Consider the following 21,765-nt stretch of genomic DNA (forward strand, 5'->3'; position numbering starts at 1 on the left):
GGGGGGGCTTGCATTGTAAGCCTTGAGTATCCTTGTTTCTTTTTGTTTGTGCTTGGACTTGTGCAAATGTCCATGCACTCTTCTAGAAATACATGTCAACATGTCTGAGATATGCTTGTCAGCTTGTTGCACAGAATAGATTGCTGACTTGCCCGACAAAAGATGACAAGCCAATCTAGCAAAAATCCGGCTGCCTTGACACCAATCTGGCCCCAATTTAAGGATCAACAGCAGCAGAGTGGACAAAGACACACACATACGCACACATTTAATCCCCACTGATCTAGGCGTGGGTGGTTGCACTTTGTGTATTTGCTCACCAGCAGGCTCTCTTGCAATGCGGTTTTTTTAATTGAATATGAACAGAATATTTTTTCTCATATACTTCTTCGCTACAATCTGCAGTGATTTATTCTGAAACCTTTCAATGGTTTCCACTTCCCACACATTCAAACTGACCCCAGTGAAATAAGTTTAGGGGTGGTGTTTGTTGCAGTGTTGAAAATATTCAAAATGAAACTGATATTAAATAAATATCTCATTACGAGATTTTCAATATCACAAACTGGAGGACAGTAGTGGCATAAATCTTGCTATTTTTGTGTAATTCTGTTGTGCATGAAGTCTGTTATACAATCTATAATCATTCATGGCAGCATTAAGCCCTCCAAAACTGTCTTTTGAGGGCATTTGAGATTTTTTTGAAAGTTTCTTACTGAACCAGCAGCACTCCAAGCCAAGAAAGGCACTTTTTATTCTTTTTAAACCCAGATCCTAAATATTTATTGGATATCGCATGCTACAGATTCATCTCTCACTGAGAAAAGCATCATTTCCCTACAGCAAGGTTTTTTTGTGCATGTTTGTGTCTCTGTGCTTGTGTGCACATGTGTGGGTGTGTAATGAGCCAAGAGAGCTGTACTGGTTTGGTGTTAAAGGCTCTGTGCCTTCAGGGAAACTTTATTGAAAGCTTAAGTGCTTCTGGTGGCCAAACACTTTAAGGGTGCCACTGTTTTCTACCACCCTTCCAGTAAACAGTATGTAGGTTAGTGCAGCACATGCATTTTTGGTCATTTGTGTTAAGCTTGCAGAAGCATATTAAGTTAGTGCACATAAATGAACTGATATGATATGCTGAAGTATCTATCTACTTCAGTGAATAAGGAAATATCTTCATCTTCCTCTATAGAATACAGAATGAAATTTGATTTCAGCATATCCAAAGACATTAAAATATGAAAAATAAACAATAAAGTGACTCAATTTTAAGCATTATGTCTTATTGTGTTTTATTCTTCATCATTATTTTTCATTATGTGTTATTTTTCTTTTCCTTTATTTTTCCAGACACGAACTCAATGATTAACAATCATCATTTAACTGCATTCTCCAAGCCGCTCATAAAACACGGTGTTATTGCACATTTGAGTCAGTGCTGGAAAGCATGACAGCTTCACTTTGTGCAGATCCAAAGATCTGTGAAGACAAGGAACAAAGTCAAGAGATATTTCTCTGACATTATGCCTTTGAGGTTTAGACAGGAAGTCATCTTTATCTTACTTTGACTTTTGTCATCTGTTTTCTTTTTTGAAATGCTTCTTTAAATAAACTCCCTGCCGTTAAGTTTAAGCTTTCATTTGTAAGTTTTCCAAGATGTATATGTTATTGTCGTAACATAATTCAGCTCTTATAAGCACATATGCTTGTGTGTGATGTGCGTTCAGATCGTTTAGGGAAAAGAAAGAAAGAAAACGGAAACTGTACACCGTGTCCGTACACAATTCATCCAGCTGTTTACTACCAGCTCTCCTCAATGGGTCCCGTCTCCTTCTCTTTCTCTGAGGGTGATAATCAGACAGGTCTGCCGAAGCCCCCCGTTGTCTGCACACACTGTCGACGTGACTCTTATACATATGAGAGCAGCTTGGCATTGTAAATGCAGCTCAGCTTTCTAGAGGTTGACCTTTTTCCATGGATTAACAGGTTTTATGCTGGCAGCATTAATAAACAATTTCTTCATTTCCACAGTGGGGTAGTGAGCAGTCGCTCTGCATAATAATGTGCCCCCTCCTACATGAACCTCGACTCACCTACTTTTAGGAGGCTTTGCAATCGTGACCTTTATGGAGATTTTTCCAAAGAGTCTTTGTTTTAGAGTGACTCTCTTGTTTTTAAACTGTAATTACTCTTACTCGGGGAATTTTTTAATTCATGCTCTCTCTGTATCCATGTGCCTTTTTAAAAATGTATTCTGTAGAAAGATTAACGCTCCCTTGAGCCACTTCTTCCCCCCTCAACCTTTCTCCCCATGAGTTGGTCAGTTTTTCTGTTTTGCTCTGGCTGTTCTTTATTTCTGTGCCTGTCTTTTTTGCTTTGGTGACCGGGGCTGATTATGTAGGGCTGAGCTGTTTTGGCCCTCACGCTGTCTGTGGCCAAGGTCAATTATGGCCTTCCCATTCAGAGCATGGCCAATCACGAGCCAGGGAGCCACTGATGTGGGAGCGCCAGGCGGGGGAGATCGAGTGGGAAGAAAATCAACCGTTTGGTGCCTCAAAAATGATTCGATTTTCCACTGGTGTGAAAGTGTGTAGTGTGTCTGAGTCTCCTTCTCCCTGTTCTCCTTCAATGTCACCCATGTTTTCCCAAGATATCAGTTTGATGTTGGGTAGAAAATATTTAGTGCACACCTCTGAATGTAAAGAGAGCATTTTCTGGTTTTTCATACAGCTTCAAATTCATATGTCAACAGCAGAATTGCTTGGGGTCCTTTTTGATATAAGGGGAATTTAATGCCAAAGATTTTAAACGAGGAAAAAAAAGATTTTTTGTTTTTGTTTTTACATGAACGTAACCCATGAATCTTTCAGTGAATCTGGCTTGTCCTTCTAAATGTACTATTTTGCCTGTGGTGAACACAAAACAACAAAATCAATCCCGCAGCAACATTTCTTCACGAAAAGCACAATTGGGTTTTAGAAAAGCCAGGTGTTTGTTTTACCTTAATAAAGTCCCACTGGAATGGTGGCTTAGCTAAAGCACTCTTAAGACTCTTCCATGTACATAAAAAATATTATTTGCGACATGCCATTCAAAGAAAATTGTCTGTGAGACAAGCAAAGATCTCATTAAATTCAGCTCTAGCGGTTTACTTTTCATCTAATTAATGCAGCAAAGTAAGATTTTGTCCCTTTCAGGCAGCAAAACAAAAAAGACACCAATACCTGATTGAGTTGTTCAGAAACTGATGCTGTAACTGTTTAGCCAAGTGTCGTGGAACAACAGCAGTTATTTGAATGAGGTGAGAGTGAAGCCAAACAGCTAAAAGAGGCTAAATGTCTGCAGAATATCTGGGTGACTCCCTTCAGTTTTGTTTTTTAATCTCCATTTGCCCTGTTGTAAAGTGTGAGCAGGCTAAATCGTTGATCAGTTTTGGGTCAACTATTCGGAGAGGTTTAATTTCTATTTTGACACGATAAAGTTAATACGCACAATATGACTAGTACACTAATATCAACTCGGCACAACTCAACTTGGTTTTTAGGGTTTTCCATTAGGTGGTAGTTCCTGGTACCAGATACTTTTTAGTACCTGCTCAGCTGGGGCGAGCTGAGTCGATCCAAAAATATGACATCAGCAGACTGCACACCACTAATTGGCATCATTGCTGATTAATGAGAGCGACTTCTTCACATAAGTCAAACCGCCATTTTTGAAACCTGGCAACGAGGGAAACAGCTGCACAAAAACTGAGTCAGACTAAAAGCGATAGACTGAGCAGCAGGTATACCATCGCCTTGATATCTTCAGTTGTTGTGCTGTGTTTGTGTCGCATACAAATGACATCACAGGACTTTTGGCCATGCTCCTACAGCGATGCCACACACATTGATGTGGTACTCAGTTGTAATGAAAAATGACCGAACCAACCACTCAGTTCTGAGTCGATTTGAGTAGAGTCGAGGAGCTACTTGTAGAAAAAAGGCATAATATGGGTGTACGGTAGTTTCTAGCTGTGCCTAATCTCTGCTTGGGTACTCACATACATTTTCTTGAAGTGATGAAATTAGAACAAATGAAAAAAAGAGGGATGTTTTGGGTTAAGACAACGAATATGACAAATGATATGACTGAAATACACACTTCAAATGCAATCAACATTTTGTCTGCTATAGCTGCCTCCTCTGCTCCAAACTCCAATCAAACTGATTATGTTGACCAGACGTCTCATTCCACAAACAAACCACCTCCACTTGCTCAGCCTGCATAAACAGAGACGTGCATCTATGTGAAGGCATTTGATTAACCACAATTACGGACTTGGCTCCAGCTTATAGATTGCTTTGACTCCAGGCTGTTTTGTAGGTGTTATATAAGTAATCAGTGCTGGACCGGCATCAAAATGATGTGCCTAATTACCTGGGGTGCAGCTCACCTGACGAGGAAAAAGCAGAATTAATTACCTTGTTGAATCAAGTCAAGGAACCATGAAGGTAAAAACGTTTTGCTTCTAATCGGCTTGCTTCATACAATTTTCTATAGCATGAAAAATCATTTAAACCACTCTTAAAGAACAGTGGTTAGTTTGTTTAACGAATGAATTTGTTCTTTTTTTGGTGTTTTATCCAGAAGAAAAATGACAGCCACCCCTTAAGACAGCATTTTTCCACAATTTGCTGCAAACTCTTGTGTACAGCCAATAAAACCACATTCTTTCACCTCCCTGGCAGTGTGGACTCATCCCCCCTTACTGACAACTTGGACATAATAAGCAGCCATATGACAAACTACTGCTTGCTGCTGACACACGACAAATAATGATGGGGTTGAGCTTGCGCATCATCATCCGGAGAGAATGCTTGTTTGATTTGAACGCGCTCGGGCTCGTGCTCAGGGTTTTGTCATGTAAGGCTCCGTTTTTATTGCTTCAGCCTGCGGTTTGTCTGCCTATCAGTGGATTGTCCTGCTCAGCCTCTGCGGTCTGCTATAAAAGCAGCATTAATAGTTCTGATCCTAATCCCTACATTCACCACTAGAATAGACTGAAGTTAAGTCTCTTGTGTAATGTAATCACTGTCGAGACAGACCAAAGTCAGGGAGCTGAATTTTTCTGACAAATATCTAACCATACCACCCTGACCTCTCAGTACCTCTGAAGACCTGCAATAACGATTTCAATACTTTATATCTGCAACCAACTGTGGACGTTCACAGGAGTTTTGTTTATCTGACATGTCAGCTGACGCTGGTGTTATGCATCATGCGTTTGTGCCTTCCACTCAGAAATGCCCACGAGTCCTCGAGCAAGGATAGAAAGGACACTCAAAATGCAGCCGGGTGCTTCTTAGGATCATTATTGTAATCCCGAGTGTCTTTCTGCTCCTTCCTGCTCAGCTCTCCTTTCAGCTGAATAGTGTCTGGAGGATAAGCTCTGACAGGGGTAATTCAGCAAAGCGCTAATTACATGATAATCATGGCATTGTGTGTCCTGTGTTCCAAACTAAGCATTTAGCCCATAAATAATGACCTCTGCTGCTACAGAGAGAGCCCCATCATCCCCAACTATGAAAAATCTGATATTCAAGAGAGGAGAACTTTTTTTTCTCTCCAGAGATGGCAAGATTTATTAGGCCACTGCTTTATTCAGGCTGAAATATCTCAGCAACGTTTTGATGTATTACCATGAAATGTTGCTGTGAAGAAACCCCATGAGATAAATCCTGCTCAATATTCTTCCGGCTGACTGCCGTGTCTGTTAATAGTGAAAACTGTTCGGAAGAATATTGCGCAGGATTTCCGTGAAAATTCGGTAGAAAGTGTGATACATCTCAGAGAATGAACTCAAGTGACTTGGGTTTCACCTGCATTTTATCTTGCACCACTAGATACATTTGGTCATACTGTGTGAAATACTTCAACATCTAATTGTAAGGCTTCAGTCACACAGGGTTGGAAACCAGTTAACAATTCCCTGAAAACCTTTGGTCATAAGGGAAGCATATCCATTACTCAGCCGGTTGGTTAACTGCTCGATGTCACTCGGTGAAAGTAGTCGCAAAGAGGGTGCGGCACCAAGTTGTGCCTTATTCTTGAAACCATATTTTTCAAAGTGCTCATCATATACAGTACTTAGAAGATGAATGGTGTCTGTTTCCTGTTTGCATCACACTCCTCACAGTTCTGTGGCCACTTGGCGAGCAGTAGACAAACCTTTGCAGATAAGTCGGTTTCTTTCATTCAAACTATGGGTTAGAGCAGGGGTGGGTAACTCCAGGCCTTGAGGGCCGATGTCCTGCAGGTTTTAGATGTGTCCTTCATCCAACACAGCTGATTCAAATGGTTAAATTACCTCCTCAACATGTCCTGAAGTTCTCCAGAGGCTTGGTAACGAACTAATCATGTGATTCAGGTGTGTTGACCCAGGGTGATATCTAAAACCTGCGGGACACCGGCCCTCGAGGCCTGGAGTTGCCAACCCCTGGGTTAGAGTGACAATCTAGCAGCCAAATCAATCTCAAGGAGAATTCGTGTACAGCACTGTACCTAGTGACAGTCAGCCTCAGCAGACTACGCACCAACTAGTTGGGCAATACACATTTTTCCCCCAGCGACCACTGTAGCCCTGTGTGACTGAGGCTTCAGCAATCAATTTCACAATGACTGCAAGCAGCATCCAGCAACCACTTGCAAGTAGTCAGGGAGTATTCACTTTTACACACAGGAACTAAACTGAAAATCAGTGGCAACAAGTGTTATGGAGTGATATATCCAAACCTAAATTTCTGATTCAAGTCATTGTCAGTACAGTATGTATAGAGTGGGTCAGGAGAGCGGTACAACAATGCATGCAAAACACAGTGAAGGCTCTATCCTGGTTTTAGTCATATTGTGATCATACCCAATACCATCGGGGAAATGCCTGATTGGCAATGGCTTAATTTTTCAGTACGACAATGATCCCAGTGCAGTAAAAGCGTGTCTGGATAGGAAAAACACACAACAGAACACTGTCAGTCATGGATTGGCCTCCCCAGAGCCCAGACCACAACGTGCGGGATCACCTTGACAGAGAACAGAACAAAAGACAAAAAATATGCAAAGAAGAGTTTTGAATGTCTTTTAAGAAGCCTGGAGAACTATTCCTGAAAACTACTCCAGAGCTTGACTAAGAGAGTTCAAGAGAGTTCAGGCTGTGCAGAAAAATAAAGGTGGCCACAACAAGTATTGACTTTCCAGCATTTTAGAATTGTACAAACTCTGCTTTCGCCTAATATATTGTATTTCCGTGTATGGCTGCAGATGTTTTAATAAATTGCTGCAGCTATTTCCCTGATGAAGCGTGAATCAAGACTTTTGCATATTACTGCACAGAATGTGCAGAAATGACCTTTCTTTTCTTTCCTCTTTTGTGCGTGTGTGTGCGTGTGTGTGCGTGTGTGTGTGTGTGTGCGTGTGTGTGTGTGTGTGTGTGTGTGTGTGTCGGAGAACAGTCCCCAAAGATCCCCTAACCTTTCATGAAGCACCATTGTCAGATCAATATTTTACACTGGTTTATGAAGAAATGCCTGCAACAGGATAATTATTATTAGCATGCTGACACATTGAACAACTGTGAACATAATCACTGTTTTATCTACTGAAGATTAGCATAGAATCAAAGGGGTGCAGAAAAATAGATAAACAGTCATCAAAGACTCGCTTTCATAAAGATGTTTGTGTGTTTAGTTTTACATTGATTAGCATAGAAATTAGTTCGCAGTGGTTAGGTGATGATATTGCATATAACACAACCATTATATTGAAGACTTTACGTATTTCTAGCTGAGAAGGTACTCCTTATAGTGATCTCTAAGGAATATTGTCACTGACCCCAGACATTGAGAACCACAGCAGTATGACACTTCCTGTGGTTTTATGAACCAATTCAGTGTGAACAGCTCACAACAGATGTGGTGGATGTCTCCTTTGTACGCTTTGATTAATATACCCCAATGAATGCCTTTATTTTTAGCTTGCTGGGGCAGACAGTGTAAAAAATGTTTTTATTACCCTTCTGGCTGGAGATGAATAGGTAACAGCAGAAAGAGATGTGGTGCCTCTGTCTTCATTTGTCATAGCCAGATTGAGGTGTAAAGGATGAAAGAATCACTTGATTAGCTCTATCATTATCTGAACAAAGTCCAGAATACAGTCATAGACAAATTGCTTAAAGCAGATATAATATGTGGGGGAAAATGAGCCCCTTTGGATTTTGCCAATTAAAAACATTGAGAAACTAGCGAAGCAAGTTTGGCTTGGCATCTGGGGTGAGGCGTGGTGGTCCTCGGGTCACAGTCTAACAATCTATACTTTCTGCCAGGAACATGAGCTAATTGACTGAACGAGTGCTCTAACATCAGATGTCAAGGTTAAGGCCAAGGAGAGAATGAGAGTTGCATCGTCAGGCTCAGCCTGAATCAGGCATGCTTACACCGACTGAGGCTCTGCAGTGCTCATCCTTTTCAAGACAGGCAGAAGTGTGAAGTTCATGTTAACTAGTTGGGTGGTTTCACATTATTCTGCACAATGCGAGTTTGAAATAAAGATGACACTTGTCCCGGTGACCCGCATTCAACATTAAATATAAATTATGACATCTTTTTTATTCTTACACAATGTGAACCATGAATCATTGATTTAAGCCTGCTTTAATGTCTCCCCGTGCAGGTTATAGCCTCGTGAAGTATCATTTTCATTTTTTTTTCTAAGCATTGTTTAAAATCTGTCTCCTCCACTTTTGTCTCTCCGCAGGAACTCTTTACAGCAGAATGCAAGTTCAAAGAGTCAGTGTTCGAGAACTACTATGTGATCTACTCGTCCATGTTGTACAGACAACAGGAATCGGGAAGAGCTTGGTTCTTAGGGCTCAATAAAGAAGGCCAAGCCATGAAAGGGAACCGAGTGAAAAAAACAAAACCAGCTGCTCACTTCCTGCCCAAGCCATTAGAAGGTATATAGCAGACATACAGAAAAGACGATAATGCATGTATGGATGTAAAAACACCCAAAACTGACATAATGTGCTTGACAACTGCTGCATCATACTACATGACAAGATTCCATAATACTAACTGTATAACTATGTAACTGTATAGAATATAGTATATGTTTGATATGCTTTTGTATTTGTGTGCTGATTCATTCTTTTGCTCCTATAAGCATAGAGCATAGGAGGCAGGGCTGTTCTGTAAGTGCAGCATGAAATGTTGATAGTCCAGCAGATGCCACCATCAATCTTGTCAGCCACCAGCCTGATTGCTTCGAATTATTTAAGCAGAGAATCAAGTTGAAGTGTCCTGTCAAGGCACCGTTACAGCTGTAGTGTAGTGGCTGTAAAGTGGGGGATAATGAGACTCCTTTGCAGCTTTGTCAAAAAGTCTTTGTGTTTAGATTGTGTCTTGTGTCTCCATCAGCCCAGATAGATGAAAAAAAAGTGAGTCAGTGCAAAGCTCTGTTAATCAAAACACGAATTTATTTTCCTTCAGTAAATTGCCTATTGTCTTCAATGTGTGAGAATTTGAGGATTTTTTGTGTTTCTACCACACGTTAGGACTGAAGAACAAGAATAGGGGATAGATGCTGCTTTAGTAATTTTCAATGTGTAAACTCTCTCTGTTTTCTCTCCTTAATTTTTCACCCCTGACAGTTGCCATGTACAGAGAGCCATCTTTGCATGATGTTGGAGAGACAGTGCCCAAGGCAGCAGTACCTCCCAGTAAAAGCACAAGTGAGCCGGCAGTGATGAACGGAGGGAAACCCGTCAGCAAGCCCGACAAACCCACCACATAGCCACGCCAGTGCCTAGTGTATGTGCATGTGTTGGAGGGGAGGAATGCGACGGAGACAGGGCTTTATCCAACTAGACTCCAGACCCTTCTGCAGATCCAGGCGAACCTCCCTTTCTTTCTTCTCTCGCTCCTCCTTTTTCTCCACCTCATTCTCTCAAATTCTCCAGCTGCCTCAGCACAGGCAGATGGATTCCTGAGGTGGCCGACTTCATTCAGCCCAGGAGGGACGTGCGTTTCACAATGACGCTTCTGGTACTTTGCTTGATGATGATTCCCCCTAAAAACCTCCCCCTTGTCTATGATGCCCTGTTGCAGCAGAGTCTGTGTACCTTCAGATCTATTTTCTATACCACAGTTCACCAGCTATGTTCTGGGATAGAGACTGTATAGATAGAGTAACTATTTGGACTGTTGTCCTCTATTTTTTACAAGTGCGTCCCCCTCTCCCTTTATTTCTATCTTTAGTCACACTTTTCTCTTTGTCAAGTAACCTAGAAAACATTTTGCAAGGGGGTTGCGTGATTTTCTAAGAAACACATGAACACAAATGTGGCATAAAAAGCAAAGACATGTGGAAAAGAGTCCAAATTTTCTTCTTGCCTACAATATGCACACACTCTAATAGACAGACACACAAAGTTTGTGTTGAAAATCTGAGATTTTTTTTTTTAAACAGCCAATAAAACACGGTGGAGGCTGGCAGATAGCTCCTGCAATCATAGCTGATGAAGTGCTAATTACCGCCACTGCAATCAATGCGAGGAGCTCCCTACACACATACAAACACACATACACATTTATAAACAGATGTGTGTGTGGGTGGGAGAGCGCTGTAAGGAATGGTGTATACATATCACTATCTAGGTCCCACCAGCGGTTCTGTCCGCCTTCTCTGGTAAATAGAAAATCTGAAGTCTATTTTTCTTTAATCTTATTTCAGAGCGTGGGCTCTAGGAATATCTCTAGGCCTTGTAGGCCTCTGTCCCTCACTCACTGACTTCTTTGGACTATGAGGCAAGGCTTGTGGCTTTGACCCAGATGGTCTATAACTGCAGCACTGGCAGCCACCTTACAGCAGTGTCTACATAAAGCCAGAAAACAACATGGCTGAAAACCAGTAGGTGACATTTACACTGGCTGCATCCCTATTTGGTTCAGCAAGCTAAAGCATGGACAAGGTTAATATTGTGTTCTCTCTTCTTGCAGCAGATATACAAGAGATGGCTTATATTATAACATTTTCACTGTATAAAACTTAGGGAAAATGACTATTAAAAATCATAACTTTTTAAAAGACTAGATATTATTATTATAATGAGAGAATTTGTCTTCTAGCTCAGCATGCAGAGTCCAGTTCTGATCATCTTGGCCTATCACGTGCCTGTTTGGACCTTGATTCCCGGCATGCAAAAACAAGTTCCCAGTCCCCACTGGGCCAAAGGTGCCTCACCCACCCTATACATCCATGTAGACGACACGTAGCATTATTCACTGAAAAAAACACACTCAGATGTATCCATTCTGAAATGACCAAAGTCTTTTTTTCATCCCAAGAAGAACTGATTCTTAAAAAAAAAAAAAAAACAGAAAGAAAGAAAGAAAACAAATCTCGATTCTCTTTCTGATTCAATTCACGGAAGCTTTCACTGTGATAGCATTTGTTCTGTCCAGAATAATCAACTCTGCTCAGATCCACAAAGGTCTTGACTGATGTCACTTTGGAAAAGTACATATACCTTGAATAATCACATGCATGTATTTTCTACAAGGAGTAAGGTATGGGCATTGTTCTTCACTATGTGCAAATGGATGAGCACTGAAGTTCAGTGTAGGAGTTGAACAGGCATGTATCACGGCTGCGGCACACTCACCGCACTTTGTTTTGCATTTTCATCATGACTGTTAGCAGTTTATCAAAGCTCTGTGTGATCAGTGTATTTATGTTCGTCTTGCTTTACTGGTTTTTCTTTTCCTAATAGTTTAGTTAAGTAAGATTTAGAACATTAAGTAGATCGTTGCTGCCGTATGCTGCTAAAAGTGCAACTATATTAAGAACTTGATTTGGTAAATATCATTTTTCTGAGTTTATTGGGATTATACATGGCCATTTCTTATTACAACACATCAAAGCACATCACATAGATATCAATATTTGTCTGTACAAAGCTGTTAATCCTAAAAATGGTGTCATATACACACACACAGGAGCTGGAAACCACTGTCATCCTCCGCTCTTACAAAACTCTACATGCTGGGCTGGTGACTGCCCCAGCCCTGCAGCCCAGTTAACTGGCTCCTTCAAGGCTGGCTTTATTTTTGTAAATGACCAGTGTGTACAAGTACATCTGTTTGGATTGCTGTAGCCGCCATTTGTTTTGTTCGTCCTCATCTCTCTCGTATACGGGTTGTGTGTCGATTTCGTCTCCAGATCCCAATCGCGTTTTTGCTTTGTTACCCCATTTGTTCAAATGTGTTACGAGAATATCCTAGCTTCTGTTTTCGAACCTCTTATTTTGTATGTTGTCCCATCTGTTGCATGGGGAGAGGATGGCATTGATGAACTGCATGTAGTAGGCTATGTCAATCAAGAACTGTTGGTATGTACTGCTAATTTTACATATATGCAACGAGTTTGTCTACACTATACAGTTTGTGTTTGTTGTATACACATTATACAACATATTGAATAAAAAATATTTATATAAAGGTATACTGTAAAGTCAGTAACATACTTAATGCAATATAGTGTGCAGTATATTATTGCACCTGTCATTTTTCGGGGACAAAGAAAACAGAGGGGATTGGCTAGTTTAAGCATGAAAAAGGCCAAAGTAGAATTTACATTAAATTTCCTTTGTGACTTCTTATCGGTCCTTTTTTCAAGTGGTGACTGAGCTCTTGTGTCAGTGCAGCTCTCATCCCCTGATACCACCATTTGAAGTGACATGGACATCCAGCATGCCACAACTGAACTATTTATTCCCTTCTCTTTGTTTCTTCCACTTAGAATTTAACCACTACTAAGACAGTAAAGGTTTCAGGGCAGACTGTTTGTTTGACGGAGGAGAGTAGGCACTAATAAAATGATTTATTTTCTAATATATCTCTCTCTATATATACCATTGCAAGTATGCCCATTGGAGTTATGTCATGTTATAACAAATTTGTAACCATGTATGATTAAGGTCTTTGCATTGTTTTCCATGCAAAATGTTGTGTCATGCGGCACATTTAATGTTTTATTATGAAAAAGAAATAAAAAACCTCAGCGTAACCTATGCCTCGAGCTTTCGAGTAAACTTTCAGTCCAGTGTGGGAAGGGCAGACCATTTACCAGTAAAAACAGACCACAGTATCAAACATATTACTACAAAGTCATCTTAATGATACGTTTTATCCTCTCTCCAGCATTTAAAACTGTCATGTACTTGCATCCTATTATATATAGCCATTTGAAATATGTAAGCATTCCTACAATATCCAAAAAAAAAAAAGCTGCTTTGAAAACATAAATGTTTACATTGTAATATGATTTAAGCACAGAGCTATGGCTGTTTCTTTTCATCTACAAAACCCAGTTTTAAAAGGATAGTTTGTAACCAGTACAATAAAACAATGAATGCTGTTTGTGAAATGCAGAGCTACGTCCATGTTTAGTCTTCCTTTCTCCTCCCCGTGGTTTCGATAACTTGGCGTTTCACCAGCTTGGTCGTGACTCGTGGTGCTCCTGGTCACACTGGGCAGCCAGGTCTCAATTCTCTGAACCCAGTGTCCTGTTCTCTGTTGGCCTCAGTATTCTTCTCCCATCCAGATTTCACAAGCGTTCCCATTCCAGCCGTCCCAGCACTCGCAGTTGCCACAGTTGCACAACCCATTCCCTGTGAGATGTGAGAAGAAAAGCTGTGAATTAAAAGAGCTGTGCCATCATGCCTGACCTTTAACAAGGTTCCTCTTTTCACACTCCTTGCTTCCCTGGGTGCAGCTCTCTGATAGGGGATGGAGACCAATGACATTGCTCGGGACAGTCTGTGGTTTTCCACTGCTTCTGCCTTAACAGCAGGAGAAACATGGAGTTTAATTACTTTTCGATATTAATTTATTCATGTTTTGTTTTTACAACATTTGGACAAAGCTCAAACATCTCTATATATCTGACCAGATCCTGTAGTAGGAACACAAACAAAATGAAAACGAAATAGGATCATAATATTACCAGAAGTCTGACTAACAGAGAAGTTAAGTCACCAACCCATTCACACTGGTTGTTTTAGGACTGATAAATAGTCAAGACATATAGTTTTTTCTTCTTTATCTCTAAAGAGGGCCAAAGTGGCATAACATGCTACTGTAGGAATTATATCGCTACAGTATATACCCCACACCTCCCCATAAGCTTCCGGAGCTGTCAGTCAGAGGTGCTGGGGTTAGGAAGAGGGCTCCTGCTGGTCTCCTGTCACACGGTTGAAAAGATACATCTACCACCAAATATCTCTGTGGGAGAGGAGGGAGGAGTGTAAGCCAACAAGGAAGTAGTTGAGAAAAGAACCAGGAAAGAAGCAATTACAAAGACAAGACCAGAGTTATTTCATGCTCCTAGACTAGAACTGTAATTTCTCAGTATTTTTTTTTGCTTTACTGCCTTGTCCATGGGCTTCAGTCCTAAACTCATTTGTTCCCAAAGAAATAAACATTTAAAAACCAATCGTAAAAAAATTAAAAGCTAAATATTTTCCTATAAGAGCTGAAAATTGAGGGGGGGAAATAGTTAAAAGGATTAAATACTGCATTTGTTGGCTGACCACTTCCATTTATAGATTTATAACTTTTTGGGCGAATATTTACTGTACAGTATTTACAGAGTATTTTCTTAGTACAATCTGTAAATGGTTATTTTTTTAGAGTTGGTCTTACAGTCCTGTGAGGTTTTACTATGATGGCGAGGTCTGAAAGTCATGGTCAGTGAAACCTCTGCTTTGACCTCGAGGTCTCTGCATAGGCGACGTCTACTTAAGTGTCTGGAAGCCTCAAGAAGCAGCCAGACTTTCAGGCTCCTTTTCATCTAATTTGAAGATAGTCAAGGATCTCGCTGTTCCAATATGTGAAAGAAGAGTAAGCACAAAAAAAGTCAGTATAAAAAGAAAAAAAACTTTCTGAACTTCAGACGTGGATGATCACATCTGCTCACCTCTTCCTGAATTTCAAGATGTAGCTAAAATAAACACATCTATATTTTGTACTTTGTATCTGTTTCCTGAAGGATTTATTGCTGCACAGGTGAAATTTCCATGATTTACTATTGATCTGGATGTTTTATAGGAGTTTTAGAATATTGAACAACATCTCTCTATGTATACATATAAGTGCCAGATTAAGATTTATTATTGGTTCATGCTCTCCTCAACAAAAACATCCACAGTTCTTCGTTTATTCGGAATTTACTTAAACCAATTTTTTCCCGACTCACAAACATTTCACATGATTAAACAGCTCTCATGAATACCGTAAACTCAAACCTCTTCTTCATTTTATTTTCATCCCACTGACAAAACACAAATTGAAAAAATTGTACATGGTGAGAAAACGTAGTCATTTATTTTGTTTTTTTTGCTTCACATATTTACCTGTGTAGCAGGCGACCCGACAGACATTTTTGTCTCTCTTCTAATACGATTGCTGAAATTATCATATGCAGTGCATGAAATTAGCCAGCAAGCATTCCTAATATGCTAAATTTTCCACATCACTCATCAGTTGTATGTGTAATGAGAATCCACAGCACTGAAGGATCCATGAAATCTCTGGATGCAAAGTAATTTATTGGCTAACTTTTGTCAAACATTTTTAATCTTTACAAAATGGCAAGAAATGACTCAATCACTGCTATCTGAAAAAAACCCCACAGCAACTCTTTTATCCAAATATTAAATCCCTCTCTGGAATTGCCTTTCCATGTAAAACACTATTCCAATAAAATAACTTCCAAGGATATGGTTATTTTCACATTTATACTGCAGTCAGTAATGGTAGTCAGGCACATTTGCCAGATGCTCTAATGCATTTTCTTAGTTTGCTCCCTGTGTTTAAGCAATGCCGATCTGCATTTGGAAACACTGATGCTCATTTGAATGACATTAAGGCTGACATTTGGACTCTTAAAGTCATGATGAGAAGCACTTGTGAAGCTATTCAGATTCTGACAGGCCCCCAGGGCAAAAATAATTAGATGTGTACTAAACTTTCCACAGTCAGTGATGAGAATAAAGCTCCTGTGGATAAACAGCCATATGGCATATAGGTATGCAGTTGTTTATGGTTGTCAGGCACACAACCACAGCCATTAACATAAATACAAAATGAGTAATACAACAACAACAACAACAACAATAAACAGTGTACAAAATGTTTAAAAGTGCTCATTATGGATTTCAGTTACGCAAATCTTACAAACTTCCGACATAATTTAGTTATGTTAGTCATGGTTTTGTCAGTTATGATTAGCTGTTTTAACTATTCATCCGTTACATGTAGTGCATTTAACAGCTAATCACTGCTTAACTAGCTATTAAGTGTTTAGATTTAATATAAGCTAACAGTTTTAACTGCTATGATAGTTGTTTTATGATCAGTTTTACTGTTTCTATAAAAACAGCTGCCAAACAAGCCCACACCCCATCTCTGGCTCACTGGGATTGTTACTCATGAAAGTAATTTGATTTTAACACGCGGCTCCCTCTTTCTGCTAAGGTGTCGCTCTTCAATAAAATTCTGCTCCAATATTTTCTTTTAGAAAACCCCTAAAACACCTTTTCAAAAACAAATGTTTAGAAGCAAGCCCATTAAAATGGCTTTGATTTAACTCGACACCTTTTTCATCTTTAGTAAGGGCCAACCTTTGAAAATGTAAATTAGCCCCTGCTTCTCCCAGCATCTCTGCATCTTGAGCACACCTGCCCACCTTCCACTCTATTCAAACATCATAAAACTACTCTCCATTAGATAGGGGCAAGTTGCACATTTAAATTAATTCAGCCACACACATTTAAAACATAAATTGGTTTTGAAGAAGAGCAAATTATACAGTAAGCCCAACAATGTAGCGTGCTAATCTCCCTTTTCAGTGTTAGAAATACTAATGTAATAAAAACATAAACCTTCAGTTTGACTACCCTCATGGAAATAAAACATCTGGCAGTCTCTGGGGCACTTCAGTCCAAAGGTGGAAATGCTCCGCTGTGACTTTGACTTTTATATTATCCATTATCTTCTAGTATTTACCATTTTTACTTATTCTGATTGTATCGACTGTATTCGATTGATTGTCTCTCCTTTTTTGCATTTCATTACCTGTGCAGATAATCCCGTCGTGCTTATCACACTCTCGGTCGTCACACTCACAGTACTCTCCGGACACCCACCAGTCTTGGGGATTGCAGATACACTTACCACAATGACAGGAACCTGTAATACACACATGCAGACCACACACACACACACGAGCATACACATTGACAACTGTATATTAACATCATTTTTTTTTCATTTCAGCTGGGATTTTGGCAGTGTATATTCGTTATTTGCTGTAAATTACTTATTTTTCACAGAAGATAATACTGGGCTGAGTGAATATGACATGTATTCTGGGGAAATGGACACTAATATGCTTTCACCACCAGGACACCAATCCACCCACACTTTAAACTTCCTGTCATGCCCATCAGTGTCTATTCTTCTCTCTATCATTCTCTCTCTCACTCACTCTTAAGGGCAGCAGCAGGATAATAAAGTATTAAAGACTGGTAGAGAGAAACAAATCTACTGTTGTCCACTTTATTTTTCCTAAGCTCACACCCAGAGGTCCAGCAACTATGGTTTCAATCCCCCCAGTTTGTATCCACATTCACTGGGTTGCAGGAAAACCACTATGAAAGATGGGAGCAGATGAAGTAAGAAGAAGGAGAGAAAGTGAAACGGTGAAACAACAGGAGGAGGCGAGGAAAGGTAGCTCTTGTGCCTCGGTGTAGCGGCGCATGGAGAATGAACATGCTCGTCTTCATTTTCACACCATCCTCGGCTTTGCAGGGCTGGACTCAGAGCAGCAGGTCTATTTCTGTGGATTCACTGCTATGCAACAGAGAAAAAAATCCTGCTGCGTGGTGTCATTTGCCACCTAATGATACATACAATGTAGTGACAATGCGCAGTGTAAAGAAGTCGACAGCTGCTCCTGCTGCAACTAATGATCAGTTTATTTACTGTCAATTAAAATTTCTATACCTCCAAAATTTCGTCTATAAATATCAGACCATAATTTAAGTACTCTAAATACAACTATATCAAGAGATTAAGCAAAATAATACAACAGTGAAATCAAAATCTTCCTTTTGATCACATTACATGATGTGAACAAGAACATTTTTGTTAATTTTCTATTACTCATTTAATTAAATACGCTCAGCTACCTGAGATTGAATTATTTGACTACAATGCTGTAGGTAACACGATAAAAGTTTGCCTAATAAAAGTCTAAGTATCTAAACCACAGACTACATGATAAAAATGTTTCAGTGTAAATATAAATCTTCTAAGTAACATCATCTTCTAGTATTATCGGAATTAGCCTAATTTCACTGATCAGGACATAACTGCTTGCACTGAATCGCCAATCAAGTCTGATACTCTGATTATCTCCAATAGATTGAGACAATCTCTCCCTTTTAGTATTTCCTTGAACTATTCCTTGCTTTCCTTGAGTTTAGCTGCCTTTCTAGATGAATTTTTCAGACTGCTAATAAGCTTCTTTATTATTCCTAGAAGGGATAAAGGAAACATACTTAACATTATAAAATACCTTGACCCTGGCTTAGGTGAGGAGCCTCTGTATTCACTGTCCTTTCATGTAAATCCTATGTGGTCATCCATAGTGAATTGAGGCCTTGAGTTGTTCCTATCAAACCACAACTTATCCTCAGAATACAAATGTATCAGTTTTTGGCTGAACTTCCTATTATAGCTTGGTAATAAGAAAATTATTGTTAAAAAATTATTAGGATAAGTAAAATGTAAATAATACACAAGCAATACTTTGTACTGTATCAACAGTAGTTGTGGCTCAGTAATATTGCATTCAAATATATGATTGGGGGGGGGGGGTGTTACAATGTGGATATAAATGCATGCATATAAGCCAAAACCAAATAGTAATAGCATAGTGATATACAAGTCTGCTAATAATATAAAATGGTTTTTTCAAGGCAGTGGTGTTAATATTATGTTTATTGCTGAAGCATACTACTTGGAAAAATGTGTGGTAGTTTCTAATTAATATCACGTTAACAAGCTAATAAAAACAAGCTTTAAGAAATGTGATGATTTCTGTGTAATAACCAGGAATCAGCCCTGCACAATTCAGATATATTATACTACTATACAACTGTATAGTTTCATAGGTATACTATACATAAGGCTATGAACTCTATATTTTTGGTGTCCACGCCGGTGGAAACCCAAACAAAAAATGCATTAAGAGGCTCTCATGTCTGTGTCTCAATCTTGCAGCCCATGTCACCTCTACTTGCGGCCCGCATAATGACATGAAGAAATATTTAAAAAAATTATTCACAAAAATGATTTAATATGAAGGCAATAGGCAGAGTGTTACAGGCATTGCCCTAAAGAATGTAGCCTCATGGGCAGTGTAGTCCGTGCTGCAGGGAGAACGGACTGCCATACCCGTTATTATGTGTCTGTGAGCGTGAGGGAAGGAGAAAAAGAGTCGAAAAGTAAGAGATGTCACCGACCAGAAACGGGAGATGGAAGCATGTAAATATATATATACAAAGTTGACCCAGACAACAAAGTAAAGCTAGTTTTCGGCTATGAGCCCGACACGGAACCCGATGTATTAGACAGAGGTCTCTTTACAGTTTTATGCTTTTACGGTTTGGAGCCACAGACCTGTTTTATATTTGCGCGGAATAGTTTTCTATATGAGATCGCTTCAAAAAGTGCAGCCTTACCTAATGTCCACCCTACTGTTACTCATTTATATTAATATTTAAAAATCTGGTTGGTATGGCAAATAACCTTTAGTAATAGTAATAAATCACACAGCAATAGGACATTCATGTAGTTGTAAAAAGCATGATAATATATTAAGTAATCCAAAGTATTCAGAATACGTTACTCTCATTGAGTAACGTAACGGAATATGTTACAAAATACATTTTTGGGCATGTATTCTGTAATCTGTAGTGAAATACATTTTAAAAGTAACCATCCCAACACTGCATATTTATGCATTTCAACTGTTTGAATGATATGTGCATTTGAAAACAATGGGAATGGGAAATAGGTTTCTGAATTTCTAAGATTTTTAGAAAAAATATGTGGTTATACTTTTGTTGCATTGCTCTTTTATGTGTGGAATATGATCAGCTTTCAGTGGATGTTCATTATATTAGCATACTATTATTGCTATTCCAGCTAGTTTACATTGATATTGAATCCGATATTTGACATCATATTCATACTTATGACCTACAATCTTTAAAACATAAATAAATGTACATTTTATGTTTATGTACTATTTTACATGTGTGTATTTACCAAACTTTTTTTTTTTTAATCAAACGGGCCATAAAAATGTTCTTCTCAGTTGAAATTCAAATATTAACTCTTAGAAATGTTTTTCCCAAACACCACCAAACAAAATGAAATACTGCTCACCTTTTCCACTGCATATAACACCATCAGAGGTCTCACAAAGCTCCTTGCTCTGGGCATCGCTCATATCACAAGACCTGGGGAACTGGCACAGCTTCCCAAACCAGCCCTCCTCACAGATGCACCGTCCACATGAACAGTAACCGTGACCTGGCGGTGGAGGGCAGAAGGGCCTTCGTTTAAAAGGAGACAGAATATGGAGCATGGCCATGAGAAAACACTGCAAATACAAGAAAAATTAAAAAAAAAAAGAAGAGTAAAGCTTTCACTAGCAGCAAAAGTTGAGAGAAATGCCACAGGAGAGTAAAAAAAACAGCAATAAAGAACATAAATACTGGAAGTTGACAGTGCAGACATCGAACCTTGACACTAATAGGCAGTACAAGGAGGCAGAGCTACAGGAAGATGAGAGAGAGACGCAGCAAGCTTATTGTATTTCCCCTGGGGACATGAAAGGAACTGTCATCACTGGTCTTGTCCTGTCCTTAATGAATCTCCAGTGCTTCAGAGAGAGATGAAAAACAAGAAATGGCAATGGCAGACGAAAACACACAAATATTTTCACCCACACATAAAATCAGGGAAATGCACGATAATTGACTGAAGGAGGCAACTGCTCCCGGGATGTCTAAATAGCTGTTAGCATCAGAGTGGTTTTGACAGCCACTATAACAATTATGTCTCCCACCTCCAACAGAAGTCTTGCATCACTCACACCATGCTTATGTTTAAATAAACGCAGTGCAGACCCAGTTGCATCATTGACTGAGTCCTTTGTGTTCACATCTGGCAACAGATGCCAGGTGGTTACCAGAACACCCTTACCTTGCTCCAAATTGTTTAATGTAGAGGTACACAGGAGTGATCCAATCCACGGCTATTTGCTTCAAAATTTCTTTCTTTTTATTGTTTTAACTAAAATCCTACAGAAAGGGAACCATTAAGAAAGGAGCTGCTCTTAAGAGTTGTTAAACCACAATAGCAAAATAACAAAATAAAATACATTTATTTAAAAAAAATGGCAATGAAAGACAAAACACACACAACACCAGGGACATGTAACTGGTTAAGGGAAGCAACTGAGTCCTTGGATGTTTAAATAGTTGTTTGCATCAGTCAATCAAACAGGTTGTTTTCAGATTTTTTCAGATTCAACACCACAAAAGTTAAACGGTCAAGACTCCTATGCATATGTAAACAAACACAACCAAACTTAGTT

At 39.4% G+C, this 21,765-nt stretch overlaps 2 protein-coding genes across 8 annotated transcripts in view; one reads left to right on the plus strand and one right to left on the minus strand.

Moving 5' to 3' along the window:
• The window catches only part of fgf14 (fibroblast growth factor 14), a 113,520-nt gene extending 100,173 nt beyond the window's left edge, over positions 1–13,347 (plus strand). For both annotated transcript variants that reach the window (XM_005935808.3, XM_005935809.3), the window contains exons 4-5: positions 8,788–8,986; positions 9,683–13,347. In XM_005935808.3, the coding sequence (XP_005935870.1) occupies positions 8,788–8,986; positions 9,683–9,825 (342 nt within the window). In that variant the 3' untranslated portion in view covers positions 9,826–13,347. The remainder of the gene's footprint in view (positions 1–8,787; positions 8,987–9,682) is intronic.
• Positions 11,896–21,765, minus strand: part of itgbl1 (integrin, beta-like 1) — a 50,625-nt gene continuing 40,755 nt past the window's right edge. For 2 of the 6 annotated variants that reach the window (XM_005935810.3, XM_005935811.3), the window contains 3 exons: positions 20,550–20,696; positions 17,169–17,282; positions 11,896–13,702 (listed from right to left, as the gene is read on the minus strand). In XM_005935810.3, the coding sequence (XP_005935872.1) occupies positions 13,614–13,702; positions 17,169–17,282; positions 20,550–20,696 (350 nt within the window). In that variant the 3' untranslated portion in view covers positions 11,896–13,613. Of the gene's footprint in view, positions 14,316–17,168; positions 17,283–20,549; positions 20,720–21,765 lie in introns of those variants that run through there. The other 4 variants (XR_006054519.1, XM_042221817.1, XM_042221816.1 and 1 more) reach the window with 4 other exon arrangements.

The sequence above is a fragment of the Haplochromis burtoni genome, unplaced genomic scaffold, assembly GCF_018398535.1.
Source record: "Haplochromis burtoni strain Fernald_Lab_line unplaced genomic scaffold, NCSU_Asbu1 Contig_75, whole genome shotgun sequence".
In the NCBI taxonomy this organism is placed as follows: domain Eukaryota; kingdom Metazoa; phylum Chordata; class Actinopteri; order Cichliformes; family Cichlidae; genus Haplochromis; species Haplochromis burtoni.